At 46.0% G+C, this 20,205-nt stretch overlaps 1 protein-coding gene across 4 annotated transcripts in view; it reads left to right on the forward strand.

Annotated features, from left to right (window-relative positions):
* The window catches only part of ltbp1 (latent transforming growth factor beta binding protein 1), a 135,759-nt gene that overhangs the window by 36,710 nt on the left and 78,844 nt on the right, over window positions 1-20,205 (forward strand). For all 4 annotated transcript variants that reach the window (XM_081721673.1, XM_081721672.1, XM_081721670.1 and 1 more), the window contains exons 4-5: window positions 13,981-14,129; window positions 17,677-17,844. In XM_081721673.1, the coding sequence (XP_081577799.1) occupies window positions 13,981-14,129; window positions 17,677-17,844 (317 nt within the window). The remainder of the gene's footprint in view (window positions 1-13,980; window positions 14,130-17,676; window positions 17,845-20,205) is intronic.

Raw genomic sequence — 20,205 nt, forward strand, 5'->3', positions numbered from 1 at the left:
TTCTGCTGTCTAACGTCCGCTCGCTGGAAAATAAAATAGATGATCTGAGATTGGATTTAACCACCCAACGCAAGGTGAGGGACTGCTGTGCCCTTGTCTTTACTGAGACGTAGCTAAATTCCACTGTTGCGGATAGTGCCATTAGCATGGACTGCTAACCAGAGGCAAGCCAGCTGGGAAGCAAATAAGGATCTGGCCAGAGAGAGCAGTCTCAGCACTACAGGACTGTTTTAAATGCACTGACTGGAATGTGTTCAAAGAGGCTGCCCATGTCAATCAGCACATCCTTTTAGAGGAGTATGCTGAGTCTGTGATGGGATTCATATCTAAGTGTGTGGAAGATGTGACCGTTATCAAAAATATCACCACATGTGCCAACCAAAAACCCCAGCTTACGCTTACGCTCCTAAGAGCGCATAATGCTGTATTCAAAGATGCTCCAAGATCTGCTAGAGCCAACTTGAACGGGGGAGTCAGAGCAGCAAAGCATGCATATAGACAGAAAATCCAGACTCCCTTCACTGACTCAAAAAACCCCAGGCACTTGTGGCAAGGCATCCAATCGATCACGGACTACAAACCACGCCCAGTACCCAGTGATGATGACACTGACTTCCTCAACATACTCAACACCTGCTTCAGCTGGTTTGAGGAGGCAAACACTACCACAATAACAAGCAGCCCTCAGCAAGGATGATGAAGTACTCTGTCTTGACTCAGCTGACGTCCGGAGGACCCTACGCAGGGTCAACCCTACGAAAGCAGCAGGTCCTGATAACATACCAGGGTGTGTGTTCAACAAGTGTGCTGACCAACTGGCATATGTCCTCACAGACATCTATAACACCTCCCTGAACCAAGCCATTGTTCCTCAGTGCTTCAAGGCAACTACTATTGTCACTGCCAAAGAAGTCGCCAGCATTACCGCTCAACGACTACCGCCCCGTAGCACTCACTCCCATCATGATGAAGTGCTTTGAAAGACTGGTGAAAGACCACATAATGTCAAGACTTCCTGCAACACTTGACCGGCTCCAGTTTGCATACCGCCCTAACCGCTCCACTGATGATGCCATATCAGCAGCGCTTCACTGAAGCCTGGCCCATCTGGAGAATAAGAACAGTTATGTGCGGATGCTTTTCGTTGACTTCAGCTCTGCCTTCAACACAGTCATACCTCAACACTTGGTAAAGAAACTCAGCCCATTAGGCATTGACACCCCGTTGTGCAACTGGTTATTGGACTTCCTCTCAGACAGACCACAGACAGTACGAGTTTGAGTAAACACTTCTGAAACCATCATCATGAACACAGGAGTTCCCCAGGGCTGTGTGCTAAGCCCTCTGTTGTTCACCCTGATGACTCATGATTATTATGCCAAGCACAACTCGAATCACATCATCAAGTTTGCGGATGATACTACAGTAGTGGGCCTCATCAGCAATGACGATGACTTGGCATACAAAGAGGAAGTGAACCAACTCGTTGTCTGGTGCAATAATAACAACCTGTCACTGAATGTCAACAAGACAAAGGAAATCATTGTCGACTTCAGGAGGATGCACACGGTACATGCTCCACTCACAATCCATGGTACTGCCATAGAGTTGATGAGAAGCATCGTGTTTCTAGGGGTGCACATTACAGATGATCTGACATGGACTATACACACCACTTCGCTCATCAAAAAGGCACAGCAGTGCCTTCACTTCCTGCGAAGGATGAGGAGAGCAAACCTTCCATCTCCTATCCTCACGATGTTCTATAGAGGCACCATAGAGAGCGTTCTGACCAGCAGCCTCCCAGTCTGGTATGGCAGCTGCACCGCCTCAGAGCAGAAATCTCTCCAGAGGTGAGACCTCACCTCCATCCATACAAGGTCTATACCTGGCAAGGATGGCAAGATGGCGCCGGTGAGGTCGGCTGCCGTCGCGACTGCTCCGTCCACACCGTCCGCTACGCCTGATTTCTTCTCTACACACCACGACGTGCATCTCGTACAGCAGAGACGCCCTTATTTCTCTTAATCTACATAGCACTCACCCCATCCGTTTCTAACCCCGGACCCAAGATGGCCGATGGATATCCTGAAGGAAAACAAAGGACGCGATGTGAGGAAACGGCCTCGAGGGAAGCGAGCCGGCGTCAGGAACAGGCTGAGGGCTCGGGCACACCGAGCTCCCTTACCCAGCATCCTGCTAGCCAACGTCCAGTCTCTGGACAACAAGCTAGACGACCTCCGGGCCAGGATAAAGTTCCAGAGGGACATTCGGGACTGCAATCTTCTCTGCTTCACCAAGTCGTGGCTGAACCCAGTGGTACCAAATCACGCTATCCAGCCGGCAGAGTTCTTCTCGGTTCAACGTATGAACAGGACGGCAGATTCGGGGAAGTCAAGAGGCGACGGAGTGTGTGTGATGGTTAACAACAGCTGGTGCAACAATGCCAATGTTGTTACTCTCGCCTGCTCCTGCTCACCCAACCTGGAGCTGCTCGCCCTCAAGCTTCGTCCTTTCTACCTTCCCCGGGAGTTCTTCCGTCGTGTACATCCCACCTCAGGCCAACAGGGACACTGCACTCTGTGAACTTCATGAGGCTCTCACACAGTTTCAGACACAGCACCGGGACGCTGCACTTATTGTGGTTAGGGATTTCAACAGCGCTAACCTCAAGCGTGCAGTGCCCAACGTCTACCAGCACGTAACCTTCCCCACCAGGGGAAATAGGACACTAGACCACTGCTACACTCCATACAAGGACAGCTACAAGGCACAAGCTCATCCACCGTTTGGTAAGTCGGACCACGCCGCCATCTTCCTCCTACCAAAATATAAACAACGGCTGAAACGGGAAGCTCCGGTTCAGAGGGAGGTCGCGCGCTGGACAGACCAATCGGTGGCCGCTCTGCAGGATGCTCTGGATGACGCAGACTGGGACATGTTCCGGCGCAGCACTGATGATGGCAGCGAGTTTACGGAGGCAGTAGTGGGGTTTATTGGGAAACTGGTGGATGCCACGATTCCAAGAACCACCATCAAGAAGTTTCCCAACCAGAAGCCCTGGGTGGACAGAACCATCCGCGAGGCTCTGAACTCTCGCACTGCTGCCTACAATGCGGGGAACATCAGCGGGAACATGGACGAGTACAAGTCTGCGGCATACGGAGTGCGCAGGGCGGTGAGGGAGGCGAAGTGGCGCTACGGGAAGAAACTAGAGACACAGTTCCAGCAGAGTGGCTCTAGATCCCTGTGGCAGGGACTACGGACGATCACGGACTACAGGAGCCCATCCTCCGGACTGATGAGTGCGGATGAGTCTCTGGTGAACGAGCTGAATACATTCTTCACTCGCTTCGAGGCTACATCTAGCAGCGCTACTGCTAACAGCGCAAATGCTAGCAGCGCCAATGCTAACGGCGCTAATGCTAGCAGCGCCAATGCTAACGGCGCTAGTGCTAACAGCACTAATGCTAGCAGCGCTAGTGCTAATGGTACTATCGGCGCAGCCAATGGCACATGCGCGGGGCCCACCATAGAACAGCGCCCTCTCATCATCACGGAGAGTGACGTGAGGAGAGTGTTTAAAAGGGTGAATACCAGGAAGGCGATGGGACCAGACGATATCTGCGGGAGGGTCCTCAAAGCCTGCGCAGATCAGCTAGCCCCGGTATTCACCGACATCTTCAATCTCTTCCTGACGCTCGGTATCGTCCCGTCCAGCTTCAAGCGATCCACCATCGTCCCCGTCCCGAAGAAACCTCGACCCTCCGACCTCAATGATTACCGCCCTGTTGCCCTCACATCAGTCGGGATGAAGTGCTTTGAAAAGCTAGTCAGAGACTTCATCACATCTTCACTGCCAGCCTCCATGGACCCACTGCAGTTTGCATACCGCCACAACCGCTCCACTGACGATGCAATTGCACATCTGCTCCACACCACACTGACCCACCTGGATGAAGGGAGGGGAAATTATGTTAAAATGCTGTTTGTCGACTACAGTTCAGCATTTAACACTATCATCCCCTCCCTACTCACTACTAAGTTGGAGGATCTAGGACTGCATACATCTCCAACTTCCTAACAGACAGACCACAATCAGTACGGGTGGGCAACTGCGCCTCATCCACCCTCACCCTCAGCACTGGAGCTCCTCAGGGTTGTGTCCTAAGCCCCCTGCTCTACTCACTGTACACCTACGACTGCACAGCCACTTCCAGCTCCACCATCATTGCTGACAACACCGTTGTCATGGGTCTGATCTCGGACAACGACGAGAGGGCCTACCTGGAGGAGATTAAACACCTGGAAAACTGGTGCCAGGAAAATAATCTCCTCCTAAACGTCAGTAAGACAAAGGAGCTGATCGTGGATTGCAGCAAGAAGCAGGAGCGGCACTACCAACCTGTGAGGATCAGTGGAACCACGGTGGAGAGAGTAGATAGTTTCAAGTACCTTGGTGTTCACATTTCGCAGGACCTGTCCTGGTCCCGCCATACCAACTCCCTGGCAAAGAAGGCTCGTCAGCGTCTTTACCACCTCAGACGCCTAAGAGACTTCAGACTGCCCTCCAAGGTACTGCGGAACTTCTACACCTGCACTATCGAGAGCATCCTCACGGGGAACATCACAGTCTGGTTTGGGAATAGCACCAAGCAGGACAGACAAGCACTCCAAAGGGTAATGCGTTCAGCAGAGTGCATCACTTACACGGAACTTCCTGACCTGCAGACAATCTACTACAAGTGGTGCCAGACCAAGGCCAGGAGGATTGTGAAGGACCCCACCCATCCCAACAATAGGCTCTTCTCTCTGTTGAGGTCAGGGAGGCGCTTTCGCTCCCTGAAGACCAAGACAGAGAGACGGAAGAGGAGCTTCTTCCCACAGGCCATTCGGGCCCTGAATCAAGGAAACTGATAAACTGTGGGGACCACCACCACCATGTAACTGTATATATATATATATATATATATATATATATATATTCAATTACCTTGTAACATAAAAACTGTAAATATGTTATTCTACAAAATGGATCTGTACATTCTGTACATTGTGTACATACATATACACACAACCATATACATTGTACATTGTGTATATAAACATAATATACATATATTGTACATACATTGTTAATATATTTTTGTATATATATAGAATATATATTTCTCTAAGCACCCCTGTTTTCTTTTCCTCAGTTTTGACAGAGCACTCTCAACCATTTCACTGCGAGTTATACTGTGTATGACTATGTATGTGACAAATAAACTGAACTTGAACCTGTCACGCTGCCTCAGCAAAGCCTCCAAGATGGTTAGGGAGCTCACCCATCCTGACCATGGACTCTTCAGCCTTCTGCCCTCTGGTAAACGTTACTGCTGCATATGATGCAAGACTGCCCAGACTTTACAAGAGCTTCTTCCCACAGGCCATTAGACTACTCAACTCCCTTTAACAATACACACCACATTTATTTTATTTTACTTTATACCTAGAAACATAGAACTATTATGATCACTATTTATAACCCACACCCCCATCTTCATATGAGGGAAACTGATAAACTGTGGGGACCACCACCACCATGTAACATAACTGTATATCTGTACATCTGTATATATAGATTTATTCTCAACTACCTTGTTACACAACAACTGTAGATATGTTATTATACAAAATGGATCTGTACATTCTGTAGATTGTGTACATATATACCCAACCATATACATTGTACATTGTGTATATAATCATAATATACATATATTGTACATACATTGTTAATATATTTTGTACATACATAGAATATATATATTTATCTTGCATATATATATTTTTCTCTATGCACCCATGTTTTCTTTTTCTCAGTTTGGACAGAGCACTCTCCACCATTTCACTGCAAGTTATACTGTGTATGACTATGTATGTGACGAATAAACCAAACTTGAAACTTGAACTTGAACTAGCTACTTTGTGCAAGTTTATAATACTGGTTACACTGTGCAATAATCACTGGAACAATGTCAATAGTTTCTATATACAGTTATATAGTTTCTATATACAATGTGCACATATTTTATTCTTATGTGTATTGGGTAGACTGGTATAGTGTACACTGGTATAGAGTAGACTGGTATAGTGTACACTAATATAGGATAGACTGATTTAGGGTAGACTGGTATAGAGTAGACTGGTATAAGGTAGAGTAGGATAGGGTACACTGGTATAGGGTAGACTGGTATAGAGTAGACTGGTGTAGTGTACACTGATATACGGTAGACTGGTATAGTGTTCACTGCTATAGAGTAGACTGGTGTAGTGTACACTAATATAGCGTAAACTGGTATAGAGTAGACCGATATAGGGTAGACTGGTATAGGGTGGACTGGGATAGTGTGCACTGATATAGGGTAGACTGGTATAGATTACACTGGTATAGGGTAGATTAGGATAAAGTAGACTAGGATAGGCTAGACTGGTATAGGGTACACTGGTATAGAGTAGACTGGTATAGTGTACACTGGTATAGGGTAGACTGGTATAGGGTAGACTAGGATATGGTAGACTCCTATAGGGTACACTGGTTTAGGGTACACTGGTATTGGGTAGACTGGTATAGGGTAGACTGGTATAGAGTATACTGGTATAGGGTAGGGTAGACTGAAAGTGTTGTTCTAAGATCATCAGCATGTTTTAGAGGGTGAATGGTTTCTTCTCCTCTGTAATGAAAAATTCTTTCATCTTTCATAATCTGTTTGTTCTGCTATAGGCCACAGTCACGTATGGACGCCGCAACTGATGGTGTGTGAAACTCTGTCAAAGGTGTTTGGTGAATGTGACCTCTGTATGCAGTAGTCTGCTAGAGAGTACACTGATATAGGGTAGACTGGTATAGGGTAGACTGGTATAGGGTAGACTGGTATAGGGTACAGGGTAGACTGGTATAGTGTACACTGGTATAGAGTAGACTGGTATGGTGTACACTGATATAGGGTAGACTGGTATAGTTTAGACTGTTATAGGGTACACTGGTATAGAGTAGACTGGTATAGGGTAGACTAGGATAGTGTACACTGATAAAGGCTAGACTGGTATAGTGTACACTAATATAGGGTAGACTGGCATAGTGTACACTGATATAGGGTAGACTGGTATAGGGTAGACTGGTATAGTGTACACTGGTATAGAGTAGACTGGTATAGTGTACACTGATATAGCTTTGACTGGTATAGAGTAGACTGGTATAGAGTAGACTGGTATAGTGTACCTTGATATAGGTAGACTGGTATAGTGTACACTGATATAGGGTAGGCTGGTATAGGGTACACTAGTATAGAGTAGGCTGCTACTCTGGTATACACTGGTATAGGGTCGACTGGTATAGAGTAGACTGGTATAGGGAAGACTGGTATAGGGTAGAAAAGGATAGGGTAGACTGATAAAGGCCAGATTGGTATAGGGTAGACTGGTATAGTGTACACTGATATAGGGTAGACTGGTATAGGGTAGACTAGGATATGGTAGACTCCTATAGGGTACACTGGTTTAGGGTACACTGGTATAGAGTAGACTGGTATAGTGTACACTGATATAGGGTAGACTGGTATAGGGTAGACTGGTATAGTGTACACTGGTATAGAGTAGACTGGTATAGTGTACACTGATAAAGGGTAGACTGGTTTAGGGTACACTAGTCTAGTGTAGAATGGTATAGTGTACCTTGATATAGATAGACTGGTATAGTGTACACTGATATAGGGTAGACTGGTATAGGGTACACTAGTATAGAGTAGACTGGTATAGAGTAGGCTGCTATAGTATACACTGGTATAGGGTTGACTGGTATAGAGTAGACTGTTATAGGGAGGACTGGTATAGGGAAGACTGGTATAGAGTATACTGGTATAGGGTAGGGTAGACTGAAAGTGTTGTTCTAAGATCATCAGCATGTTTTATAGGGTGAATGGTTTCTTCTCCTCTGTAATGAAAAATTCAACAGACTTTCATCTTTCATAATCTGTTTGTTCTGCTATAGCCCACAGTCATGTATGGACGCCGCAACTGATGGTGTGTGAAACTCTGTCAAAGGTGTTTGGTGAATGTGACCTCTGAATGCAGTAGTCTGCTAAAGAGTACACTGATATAGGGTAGACTAGGATAGGGTAGACTGGTATAGGGTACAAGGTAGACTGTTATTGGGTAGACTGGTATAGTGTACACTGGTTTAGAGTAGACTGGTATGGTGTACACTGATATAGGGTAGACTGGTAGAGGGTAGACTGGTATAGGGTAGACTGGTATAGAGTAGGCTGCTATAGTATACACTGGTATAGAGTAGACTGGTATAGTGTACACTGATATAGGGTAGACTGGTATAGGGTACACTGATATTGGGTGGACTGGTGTAGGGTAGACTGGTATAGGGTAGACTAGGATAGTGTACACTGATATAGGGTAGACTGGTATAGAGTGGACTGGTATAGTGGACACTGATATAGGGTAGACTGGTATAGATTACACTGGTATAGGGTAGATTAGGATAGGGTAGACTAGGATAGACTAGACTGGTATAGGGTACACTGGTATAGAGTAGACTGGTATAGTGTACACTGGTATAGGGTAGACTAGGATATGGTAGACTCCTATAGGGTACACTGGTTTAGGGTACACTGGTATAGAGTAGACTGGTATAGAGTAGGCAGCTATAGTATACACTGGTATAGAGTAGACTGGTATAGTGTACACTGATATGGGGTAGACTGGTATAGGGTAGATTAGGATAGGGTAGACTAGGATAGGCTAGACTGGTATAGGGTACACTGGTATAGAGTAGACTGTTATAGGGTAGACTAGGATATGGTAGACTCCTATAGGGTACACTGGTTTAGGGTACACTGGTATAGGGTAGACTGGTATAGAGTGGACTGGTATAGTGGACACTGATATAGGGTAGACTGGTATAGATTACACTGGTATAGGGTAGATTAGGATAGGGTAGACTAGGATAGACTAGACTGGTATAGGGTACACTGGTATAGAGTAGACTGGTATAGTGTACACTGGTATAGGGTAGACTAGGATATGGTAGACTCCTATAGGGTACACTGGTTTAGGGTACACTGGTATAGAGTAGACTGGTATAGGGTAGACTGGTATAGAGTAGGCAGCTATAGTATACACTGGTATAGAGTAGACTGGTATAGTGTACACTGATATGGGGTAGACTGGTATAGGGTAGATTAGGATAGGGTAGACTAGGATAGGCTAGACTGGTATAGGGTACACTGGTATAGAGTAGACTGTTATAGGGTAGACTAGGATATGGTAGACTCCTATAGGGTACACTGGTTTAGGGTACACTGGTATAGGGTAGACTGGTATAGAGTAGACTGGTATAGGGTAGATTAGGATAGGGTAGACTAGGATAGGCTAGACTGGTATAGGGTAGACTAGGATATGGTAGACTCCTATAGGATAGACTGGTATAGGGCAGACTGGTATAGAGTATACTGGTATAGGGTAGGGTAGACTGAAAGTGTTGTTCTAAGATCATCAGCATGTTTTAGAGGGTGAATGGTTTCTTCTCTTCTGTAATGAAATATTCAACAGACTTTCATCTTTCATAATCTGTTTGTTCTGCTATAGACCACAGTCACGTATGGACGCCGCAGCTGATGGTGTGTGAAACTCTGTCAAAGGTGTTTGGTGAATGTGACCTCTGAATGCAGTATATCGCTGGAGAGTTTTCAAGTCCAGCCATGTACTGACTCACCAGTAGCAGAGCTATAGACAGGGCTGGGGGGGTTAGACAGGGGAGGGGGGCTTGATAGGGGTGGGGGGTTGGGCAGGGGTGAGGTGTTGCCTGGTAACTGGATGGTGGGTGTTGTGGGCTGATCCTCGTTACCCAGCAGAGTCAGCTGTTCTCACTGTTAGCCTTTATTCTGAAAATGATCCCACCGCTGAGATGTAGACGCACCTGCAATTCCCGCCTGTAACATCTGCTTGTAACACGCACCTGCAACTCCTACCTGTAACACAGACAGGGCTCATGAGCTAACCACATCGTCCCCAGTGAGAAGGTTTGGTGGGGTAACTTGGCATTTGTTCCAGTTATAGTTAAGTTTAATAAAGAAAACTTCGCCTGTCTCTCATATATTTTTAGTGTTGTGTACCTTTCCTATTTATTTTTAGTAGAGTAGATCTGTGATGTGTTTAGGCTGTACTGTGGTGTTGTGGGGTGTAATAGTTCACTATTCTGTATTTCAGGCTGTACTGGGGTGTTGTGGGGTGTCATATTTCACTATTCTGTGTTTAGGCTGTATTAGGGTGTTGTGGGGTGTAATAGTTCACTATTCTGTATTTCAAGCTTTACTGGGTTTGTGGGGTGTGATAGTTCACTATTCTGTGTATAGGCTGTACTAGGGTGTTGTGGGGTGTGATAGTTCACTATTCTGTGTATAGGCTGTACTAGGGTGTTGTGGGGTGTGATAGCTCACTGTGATGTTCAGTGCTCAGACCAGTCTTGGACCAGCATGACTTATGTTGGACCTGTAGGTACCAGCCAGACTTCACATTGGCTAACGCAGGTTTCCTGCTGGCCTTAGTGTAGGCAAGTCATACAAAGGCCCAGTGGACAAAACACATCTATTGCCAAACACATGTATTACCAAACACCTTTATCAAACACATGTATTACAAAGCACCTTTACTACCAAACACATGTATTACCAAACACATCTATTACCAAATGCATATATTATCAAACACGTCTTACCAAGTGCATCTATTACAAAACACATGTATTACCAAACACGTCTATTACCGAACATGTATTACCAAACACGTCTTGCGAAGGCTCCTAACAGTGGAGTTCCTGACTACTCCTGGGTCTCTTCTTCATATCTGCTTTATCAGAATGCCTAATTGGTTCAGCGTAGCAGGTCAGTCTGCATCTCAGACAGAGCAGTCCGGACAGACCGTCTCAGACAGAGCAGTTGAGACATAGCGTCTCGGACAGAGCATCTCAGACAGAGTGGTTCGGACCGAGTGGTTGAGACAGAGCGGTTCAGACAGAGAGGTTGAGACAGTAGCAACCTCTGTGATTCATCAGTTTTTCATGCAGCTCTTAGTCAGGCTGCATCTCTGCACACACCACCTGTAGATCTGTACTGTATATACCTACTGTGTTTCAGTCCAGTCCCTCTCTCACTCTCTCTGTGTGTCTCTCTCTCTCTCTTTCTCTCTCTCACTCTCTCTGTGTGTGTCTCTCTCTCTCTCTCTTTCTCGCTCTGTGTGTTTTAGCATGTGTGTCTGCATTTGCATTCACTTCTCTGAAAAATATTTGTAACTGAAACCTGCCCTGTCTGACAGCACAGTGTGTGTGTGTGTGTGTGTGTGTGTGTGTGTGTGTGTGTGTGTGTGTGTGTGTGTGGGCGGGGCGGGGGGTGCGTGGGGGGCAGAAAGATGCAGGCAATTGTCCAGACAGGCATACAGAGCCAATTTGTGTACCTGTGTCTCTGTTATCTTTCGGTTTTGAGAACTCAGAGGAGTTGTTCTTTGACTCAGCTCCAGCTCTTTAGTGTGGGTCTGATGCCAGGTTGGCGTGGCACTGCCCATGCCTGGCATACAGAGATATGCTGACGACTTTGGCATCAGGTACTGTTTGTCTCTGGAGAGAGGGAGAGAGAGGGAGAGAGAGAGAGAGAGAGGGTAAACACGACAGAGACGCAGAATAGAGAGAGAGAGATGGAGAGGGAGAGAGAGAGCGAAGGAAAGAGACAGGGAGAGAGAGACATGGCCCTTGGCTTCTCTTTTAGTTTAAGAATATTACATCAGACAGGCACAGTGCAGGCAGACACTAGAAATTAAATCACCCCAGAGCATCTGTAGAGAGAAATGGAATGACAGGAAGATGGTAAGATTGTGAAGTTGCTTCTCCATACTTTTTGTTTTTGTCATCGTGCTCCATTGGACATTGTTGCCATGGGGACAGCAGGGCTGTGTTGTGTCTGTATCCTCAGCTATACCGGTTATGTAGATCTCAACTTCAGTGGCCCGATGGCATTCCTACCAGTGACCTACCAGTAACCTACTAGTGATCTACTAGTGACCTACCAGTAACCTACTAGTGATCTACTAGTGACCTACCAGTAATCCTACCAGTAACCCTACCAGTGACCCTACCAGTCTGCCAGTATGTATGCCAGTATACATGCCAATATATGTGCCAGTATATGTATGCCAGTATGTGTGCCAGTATGTATGCCAATATGTATGCCAGTATATATGCCAATATGCATATGCCAGTATGTATGCCAGTATAAGGGCCATTATGTATGCCAGTATATATGCCAGTATGCATATGCCAGTATATGTGCCAGTATATATGCCAGTATATGGGCCATTATGTATGCCAGTATGCATATGCCAGAATGTATGCCAGTATATGTGCCAGTACATGTATGCCAGTATATATATGCCAATATATTCCAGTATATTTGCCAGTATATGTATGCCAGTATATGTGTGCCAGTATATATATGCCAATATATTCCAGTATATTTGCCAGTATGTATGCCAGTATATGTATGCCAGTATATATATGCCAATATATTCCAGTGTATTTGCCAGTATATATGCCAGTATGTATGCCAGTATATGTATGCCAGTATATATGCCAATATATTCCAGTATATTTGCCAGTATGTATACCAGTATATATGCCAGTATATGTATGCCAGTATATATATATATATATATATATATATATATATATATATATATATATATATATATATATATATATATATATATATATATATATATATATGCCAATATATTCCAGTATATTTGCCAGTATATATGCCAGTGTGTAGCCCTGAGATTGTACTGCACATTGCGTTGTCTTCCTCTGTGTTGCCCATCATCTAAGCTCCACCTGTGTGAAGTTTGGTTTGGAATGTTTGAGCCATTAGGAAAACAAACAAACTCCTTCAAAAATCAAGTGACAAGATGACCTTGGGATATGGAATAAGTGCATGTGTGTATATGTGTGTGAGTGCATGTGCCTGTATTTATGTTAAAGTGCATGTGCCTGCCTGCAAATGTTTGTGTGTATATGTGTGTGTGTGTGTGTGTGTGTGTGTGTGTGTGTGTGTGTGTGTGTGTGTACACGTGTGTATGAGTGTGTGTGTGTTAGTCTCCCTGCATGTGTGTTTCTACATGGTCCGGTGTCAGGAACAGGTTGAAGGATCTGTGATGTTCTGGTGCCATGTGAGGCAGCCGAGAGGAAGAGGATAAGAGACTGCACGCACACACCACACACACATACACACCACACATACACACACACACACACACACACACATGCGCATGCACACACACACGCACAGACACACACATACACACGACACCACACACCACACACGCGCACACGCACACACACACGCACACCACACGCAAACACACTACACACCACATCCACACACACGTTACACCACACACACACACACACACATGGCCTCGTCCCCCAGGGCAGGAACACAGTGTGTTTGAGTCTCTCTTTAGATTGAACTCGACAAGACCTTCATGGTTCACCTACACGAGAGCATAAATTTGGGGGGGAGGGGTGCGCACACATGCGTGTATGTATGTGTGTGTGTGTGTGTGTGTGTGTGTGTGTGTGTGTGTGTGTGTGTGTGTGTGTGTGTGCATGCACAAGCAGTTTTGCACCCAAATGATGGTGTGACAAATGATGGGGTTTGTGTTCACTTCCCTAACGCTGCTTTAATGAACCTGCTAATGTGTTCACACCTGCAACTGCTTCCTCGGCCAGCAGAGAATCAAAGTGAAATATGTACGTGAGAAATGAGTACATGAATATATCTTTAAATAAAAGAGAGAGAGAGGGAAGGTTTGGAAACTATTGAGTAACTTTTTGGTGTGTGTGTGTGTGTGTGTGTGTGTTCTCTCCTCATACAGTGTCCAGCCACCTGTATCCATGACGATGCACCAAGGCAAAAGCCAAAAGTTTGTCTTTAAGCCGAAGCTGTTCCACACACACACGCATGGCATGGGACAAACACCAGAGCGTAGCATTCCCCTCACCGCCGGACAGCAGATCCTCCACGGTCAGCACCTCTGCTCCCCTCTCCTCACGTCTCCTCTCCCATGCCGGGTTGCTAGGTTGCTGTGCATTGCTGAGTTCCGCCATCCAAATTTCCAGCATGTGGTGACACTGTGCTCAGAATCTTAGTACTGACGAAACAGTAGGGGATGACTCAGGATTAATCCGTAGCAGCCTTAAGGGTGATTCAGGATTATGTGAGACTCTTGTGTAAACTGCTGTGGTCCACAAACCTCCAGCTCTGAGACCTCCTCTCAGGGCAGGTCACAAGAGAATGGACAGAGTGAGAGGGTCAGTGGACCAAACTTCTTTACTCTTTAGAGAAGGGGTGAGGGGTCAGGGGTCAGGATGCAACACACAATGTGGCTTCAGTTCTTTGCAGATGTTTAACTTTCTTCAGGAAGCAATTCTTTGGAGATAAAATATGCATGATTAATCATTCTCTGCAGAGGAGGGCTGTGTTGTACACACACTTACGTGCGCGCGCGCACACACACACACACACACACACACACACACACACACACACACACACAGATGCAAGGGTATCTCAGTTCAACAGTTGAAGTGCATCAGTAGCAGCTAGGGTAGACGCCTGCCCCTGAAGACCTGTGTATGGAGGGGTAAGAAGAGAAAGTGTGTGTGTGGGGGTGTGTGTGTGTGTGTGTGTGTAGGGGTGGGGGTGTTTTAGAAAGCAGGAAAGATTATTTAATCATTAAAAAAAAAGTTCCATACAGTGGAATGATCCTTTGTAGCTGTAACTGGCAAAGAGTTAAAGCTGTATGTGTGTGTGGGGGGGGGGGGGGGGGCGCATGTGCATGTAGTGTGTGTTTGTGTGTGCTTGTGTGTTTGTACATATGTGTGCATACATGTGCACACATTTATGTGTGTTTGAATGTGCTTGTGTGTATTGTGTTTTTGTGCGTATATGTGTGTGTATGTGCTTGTGTGCATATGTGTGCGCATGTGCGTGCTTATGTGCGTGCGTGCGTGCGTGCGTATGTGCGTGCATGCGTGTGTGTGTGTGTGTGTGTGTGTAATGATCTCCCCATACACATGATGCCCTAACACCAGTCAGCCTGCATCACACTGCACTCTGACTGCCGTATTGTAGACAGGGTTATAGACAAGCTGGCTTATGGAAGGAAGGTCACACACACACTATACTTTAAATGTCCAAATTGGCTTTAACGGAAACTTCAGGATGGAAGAGAAGGCACTGGGTTGAACTAAACAGCAGCAGTCTATCTGTCTGCAGTTCCTCACTATCATCTCTGAGACAGTGTGTCATGGTCATGAGAGTCATCTGTGGTCCTAACCCTCAGTGATTTCAGGAGTCTTGTTTAAATGTAAACAGCACTGTTAAACTCAAACGCCATATTCAGTCAGCACTATCATAGAAATATTCTAACTATTATGAAGGAACAAATTTGAAACATGTAGAAAGCAAAAATGAAATGTAAATCTTAAAGCTATTTAATAATCAGAGCTCTTTGAAATCACATTTTTCAAAGTTGCACTTTCAGTGTGAAATAGTTTAGTTGGTCTTCAGTCTCTGGAACAGGGCTCTGCCAGGTTGCCATGACAATGTCCAGTGGCGCAGGGTTGGCAAGGAGCATGTAGACCAGAACCAGGCCAGATGATTGTACCATCTCTGAACATCTGATAGGATGTTTGGTAAAGACTAAGACCTCAGAATAGTTCTTCAAGTGTCTTGATGTGTGTGTGTGGGGGGGGGGGGGTGCTAAGACATGTCTGTTTGTCTCTGTACTGTGGCTCACACATACACACACATACACTGATAAACAAACATACACAGGAACGTGCGCACGCACAAACACACACACACACACACACAGAGTGAGAACCAGACTTGCATTCATGCATAAACACCTGGGCAAATCACTCTTAAGCTAAGAAGCCCAGGGAGCTCCCGTGTGCGTGTGTGTGTGCGTGTGTGTGTGCGTGTGTGCGTGCGTGCGTGTGCGTGTGTGTTTGTGTGTGTGTGTGTGATTTGATATCTGTGTAATATCTGCAGAGGTCTCAACTGGCCTCCTTCCATATGGACAGAATCACTGCCATACACCATCACAATCAATCCTCCACTCAGAGAGAGAGCACATGAAGGAAAGAGAGGGTGATGTAATAGGAGCAAGTTAAAGGAAAGGTAGAAGGTAGGAGAGTGAAAAAGTAAAGGAGAACAAAAAAAGGAGGGAAGAAAGGAGAAAAAAGAGATCCTTCACTAGATCCTTCACTAGATCCATCACTAGATCCTTCACTAGATCCATCATTAAATCCATCACTAGGTCCATCATTAGATCCTTCACTAGATCCTTCATTAGATCCCTCACTAGATCCTTCATTAGATCCTTCACTAGATCCTTCACTAGATCCTTCACTAGATCCATCACTAGATCCTTCACTAGATCCATCATTAAATCCATCACTAGGTCCATCATTAGATCCTTCACTAGATCCTTCATTAGATCCCTCACTAGATCCTTCATTAGATCCTTCACTAGATCCTTCACTAGATCCCTCACTAGATCCTTCATTAGATCCTTCATTGGATCCTTCACTAGATCCTTCACTAGATCCTCCTGGCCCAGTAGGAATGATTTTCTCCATCTCTCACAGTGAAAGGACAGCAATGGAGGTGTGTTCATGGCCATTTCTCAGAATGGTGAAGTGTGAAGTTTTCTTCTTCTTTCCAGTCAATCTCAATGAGTGTCTGGTTGTGTGAATGTGGGAAAGTGTGTGAGTGTGTGTGTGTGTGTGTGTGTGTGTGTGTGTGTGTGTGTGTGTGTGTGTGAGACTGGGTGTGGATGTATTTGGTGGGTGCAGACAGGAGTAGGTGAGTGGGCAGAGGAGAGAGTGCCATGAGTGCCATGCCCTGGGTAGGCTAAGAGCAAAATGCATGATAGTGCACAGCATTACACACACACACACAAACACACACACAGAGGAAATTCTGACTTCATGAAAAACATACCCCAGTGTTCTGGTTGCTGAGTGTTTTAACTTTCTCTCTCTTTCTCTCTCTCTGTTTCTCTCTCCCTCTCTTTCACTCTCTCTTTCTCTCTGTCTCTCTCCCTCTCTCTTTTTTCCTTTTATTCTCTTTCACTCTCTTTCTCTTTCACTCTTTCTCTCTTTTTCACTCATGCTTTCTCTCTGCATTTCTTTCTCTGACGCATCTTTCCATCCTTGTCTTGAAGAGGCTGTACACACACTGGTACAAAAAGGGTCTGAGAGGAAGAGGAGGGGAGGGGAGGGGAGGTGGTTGGAGTGTCGAGGGGGCAGTGGCACCAGCACTAGACAGGCCAGACGTGTTCTCTCTCCTCCTCCTGCACCCGTCCACCTTCCCCCAGGCTGATCTGTCATTCCTTCATATGCTCCCCAGTGCCGAGAGAGAGAGAGAGAGAGCGCTAACAAGTGTGTGAAGTACAGGCAGAGTGTCTGAGAGTTGGGGTTCTGAGCCATGCCCTCCAGCCAGCTGACCTGTCCTGACCTTGCTGTCCTCCTCCTCTTCCTGTCCTTGTGTGTGTCTGCAGCGGGGAACCACACCGGCCGGATCAAGGTGGTCTTCACGCCCACCATCTGCAAGGTATCCTGCAGCAGTGGACGATGCCACAACATCTGTGAGAAGGGCAACACCACCACCCTCATCAGCGAGAATGGTCACACCACAGACACGCTCACCGCACCCAACTTCAGAGTGGGTAAGTAATGCTCCCGCTACTGCCTGGTGTGTGTGTGTGTGTGTGTGTGTGTATTTCCTGTGGGTTGGTCCAGTTGGGTTGGGACCTTTCCCACTCCACAGAGAATTAACACACCATCTTCACCTGGACGGATGTTCAGACACCATCTTAATCTGGGTGGATGTTGAGGACAGATTTCTGATGATGACATTTGTCTTACAGTTTGGCTTCAGTTTTGGAAACTTCTGCACAAAGTGCTTCTGTCCCACGAAACAACTCCTAAAGACGAATGTCTGGGAGGCGTCTGGCTGCCAGGCTGCTGGTAGTGAGGGATCCATTTGAACTCGCGCTTGCACGCAGGAGTGTGCTGAGAGTGTGTGTCTGCGACTCAGCAGTGTGTCCAGACTGGCTGAACCAGACACCCTCCTCTTAAGACACTTCTGCTCAGTCCCAGACTGGTGGCTACAGAACGTGATGGATGAGTTTGTTCCTCTAGAGTCCTTCTGTGAAGTAAGCTTGGCCGGTCCTGCCCTGGCAGGGGTCAGTCCCGCGGGGGTCGATGAAGGGTCATGTGTTTCACTCCATGTGCATTAGGATGAGAGCTGCTCACAGAGGGGAGATTTATCACAGACCTACGGAGGCCCAGTGAGAGTTTGATGTGCCATTCTCTCCTTCTCTCCCCCTGTCCCCCCCTCTCCATCTCTCTCCCTCTCTATCTCTCTCTCCATCTTTCTCTCTCTATCCCTCTCTTTTTAGTTCTCTCTCCTTCTGAGTATTAAACTGCATTAAGCCTTGTGACGAACATGTATTCCCGGGAGAGAGAGAGAGAGAGAGAGAGAGAGAGAAAGGGAGAGGGAGAGAGAGAGAGAGAGAGGGAGAGGGAGAAAGAGAGGGAGAGGCAGAGGGAGAGAGAGAGAGAAAGAGAGAGGGAGAGAGCAGACCTGTCTACAACTGTAAGACTGGAGATTTTCACTTACCCAAGGGAATGCTTGTGAAATCCACCCACAGCTCCTGTCCTTACCAGAGTTTATAGGGGTTTTATGGAGAACAGCAGTTGTCCCTTATTGTGCAAACTTTTCACAGATAAATTTATAACCAGTATGAACAAATGACTTTGAGGCTGGTTTAAAAGAAGTAAACTGTGTTGTTAAGCCATTTGGAGAATTGTGGTGTGACGGCCTTCTATGGCGGGTGCAGTGTTAGCGGGGCTACAACTCTCTGCTTTCACTGTGTGGCTGTGTTTATCATTAATTCTTTGTTTTATTTTGGATTCTTTTGGAGAGGTAAATGTTTATCTCGTTTAATCCTTCAGAAGAGTTTGTTGGTTCGTTTGTGTTAACTCTGTTTACATTGCTTCTCTTATTGAGAGCTCTGCGCTTGGCATGACCAGACAGGAACGTTCTGTATATAACGTCTTGGGAATGGGGTCTGGTGATGGGGGTCTGGTGATGGAGGTCTGGTGATGGAGGTGTCTGATGTGTGGATATTATATCACACGCCTTCTAAGCAGCCAGTTTCACTCTAAATGTTGGGCTTTGGTCTGCTAGCCTGCAATCATCTTCATCGTTCTTAAACTGTGCTGACAGATGTAATCAGAAGTGTCGACCTATAAATACTGTCACGGCCAAAACCAGGACATTCTTGGCTAAATTACACATTATTCCCTCTGCTAACCTATTGCACTTTCTGCCTCAACAGTTCCTGAAAAATTTGTTTGCAGTGGAAGTGAAAACCAAATATTTTTCATTCATATCTGGGTGAGGCAAGCCACGGAGATATTGACCCACTTTTACTATGAAACGGCAAGAAAGTGTTTAGGAGTCAAGAGGGGGCTTGTCAGAGCTGGGGGGGACGAACATTGTGCCCCTACCACCAGGAGAAGAGTCCTACAGACCAGTCTGCTCCGCCTGCTGCATGTGTAGTCTCATGAACTCTCCTGTACGGTAGCATTGCCTTGTGGACTGTTATGTCAGGAATAAATAATTCTCTCCTGTTACAGTCTTCCTTCCCAAGTGCATACGTCTTGCATCATGTAAGTGTGACTTCTCTATATGTGTTCCTTCTATATATTAATATTCCATCCCTGGTATTCTTTATTTTCTTACGTAAGTTAGAGAAGTGCATAAGCTGTGCAGGTCATCATGGTTACCACTGCCCTGGTCCTGTTCCGATCAGCTGGAGTGTGCTGGTCCGGTCTGCTGGGGTTCTGGTGCTGTGCTGACTGTGTGGGTCGTGTGGGCTAAACGTCGTGGTGGTCTGGTGTTTACGTGGGATGTTTGTGTATGGAAGGGCAGTAGTGCTACACTTAAAAGTACAATAAGATCAGAAGTATGTTTTGATGTGTCAGACAGGCATTTTGCATACTGCATTCTGTTCCAGTCT

The sequence above is a fragment of the Electrophorus electricus genome, chromosome 10, assembly GCF_041902795.1.
Source record: "Electrophorus electricus isolate QZ-2024a chromosome 10, ASM4190279v1, whole genome shotgun sequence".
In the NCBI taxonomy this organism is placed as follows: domain Eukaryota; kingdom Metazoa; phylum Chordata; class Actinopteri; order Gymnotiformes; family Gymnotidae; genus Electrophorus; species Electrophorus electricus.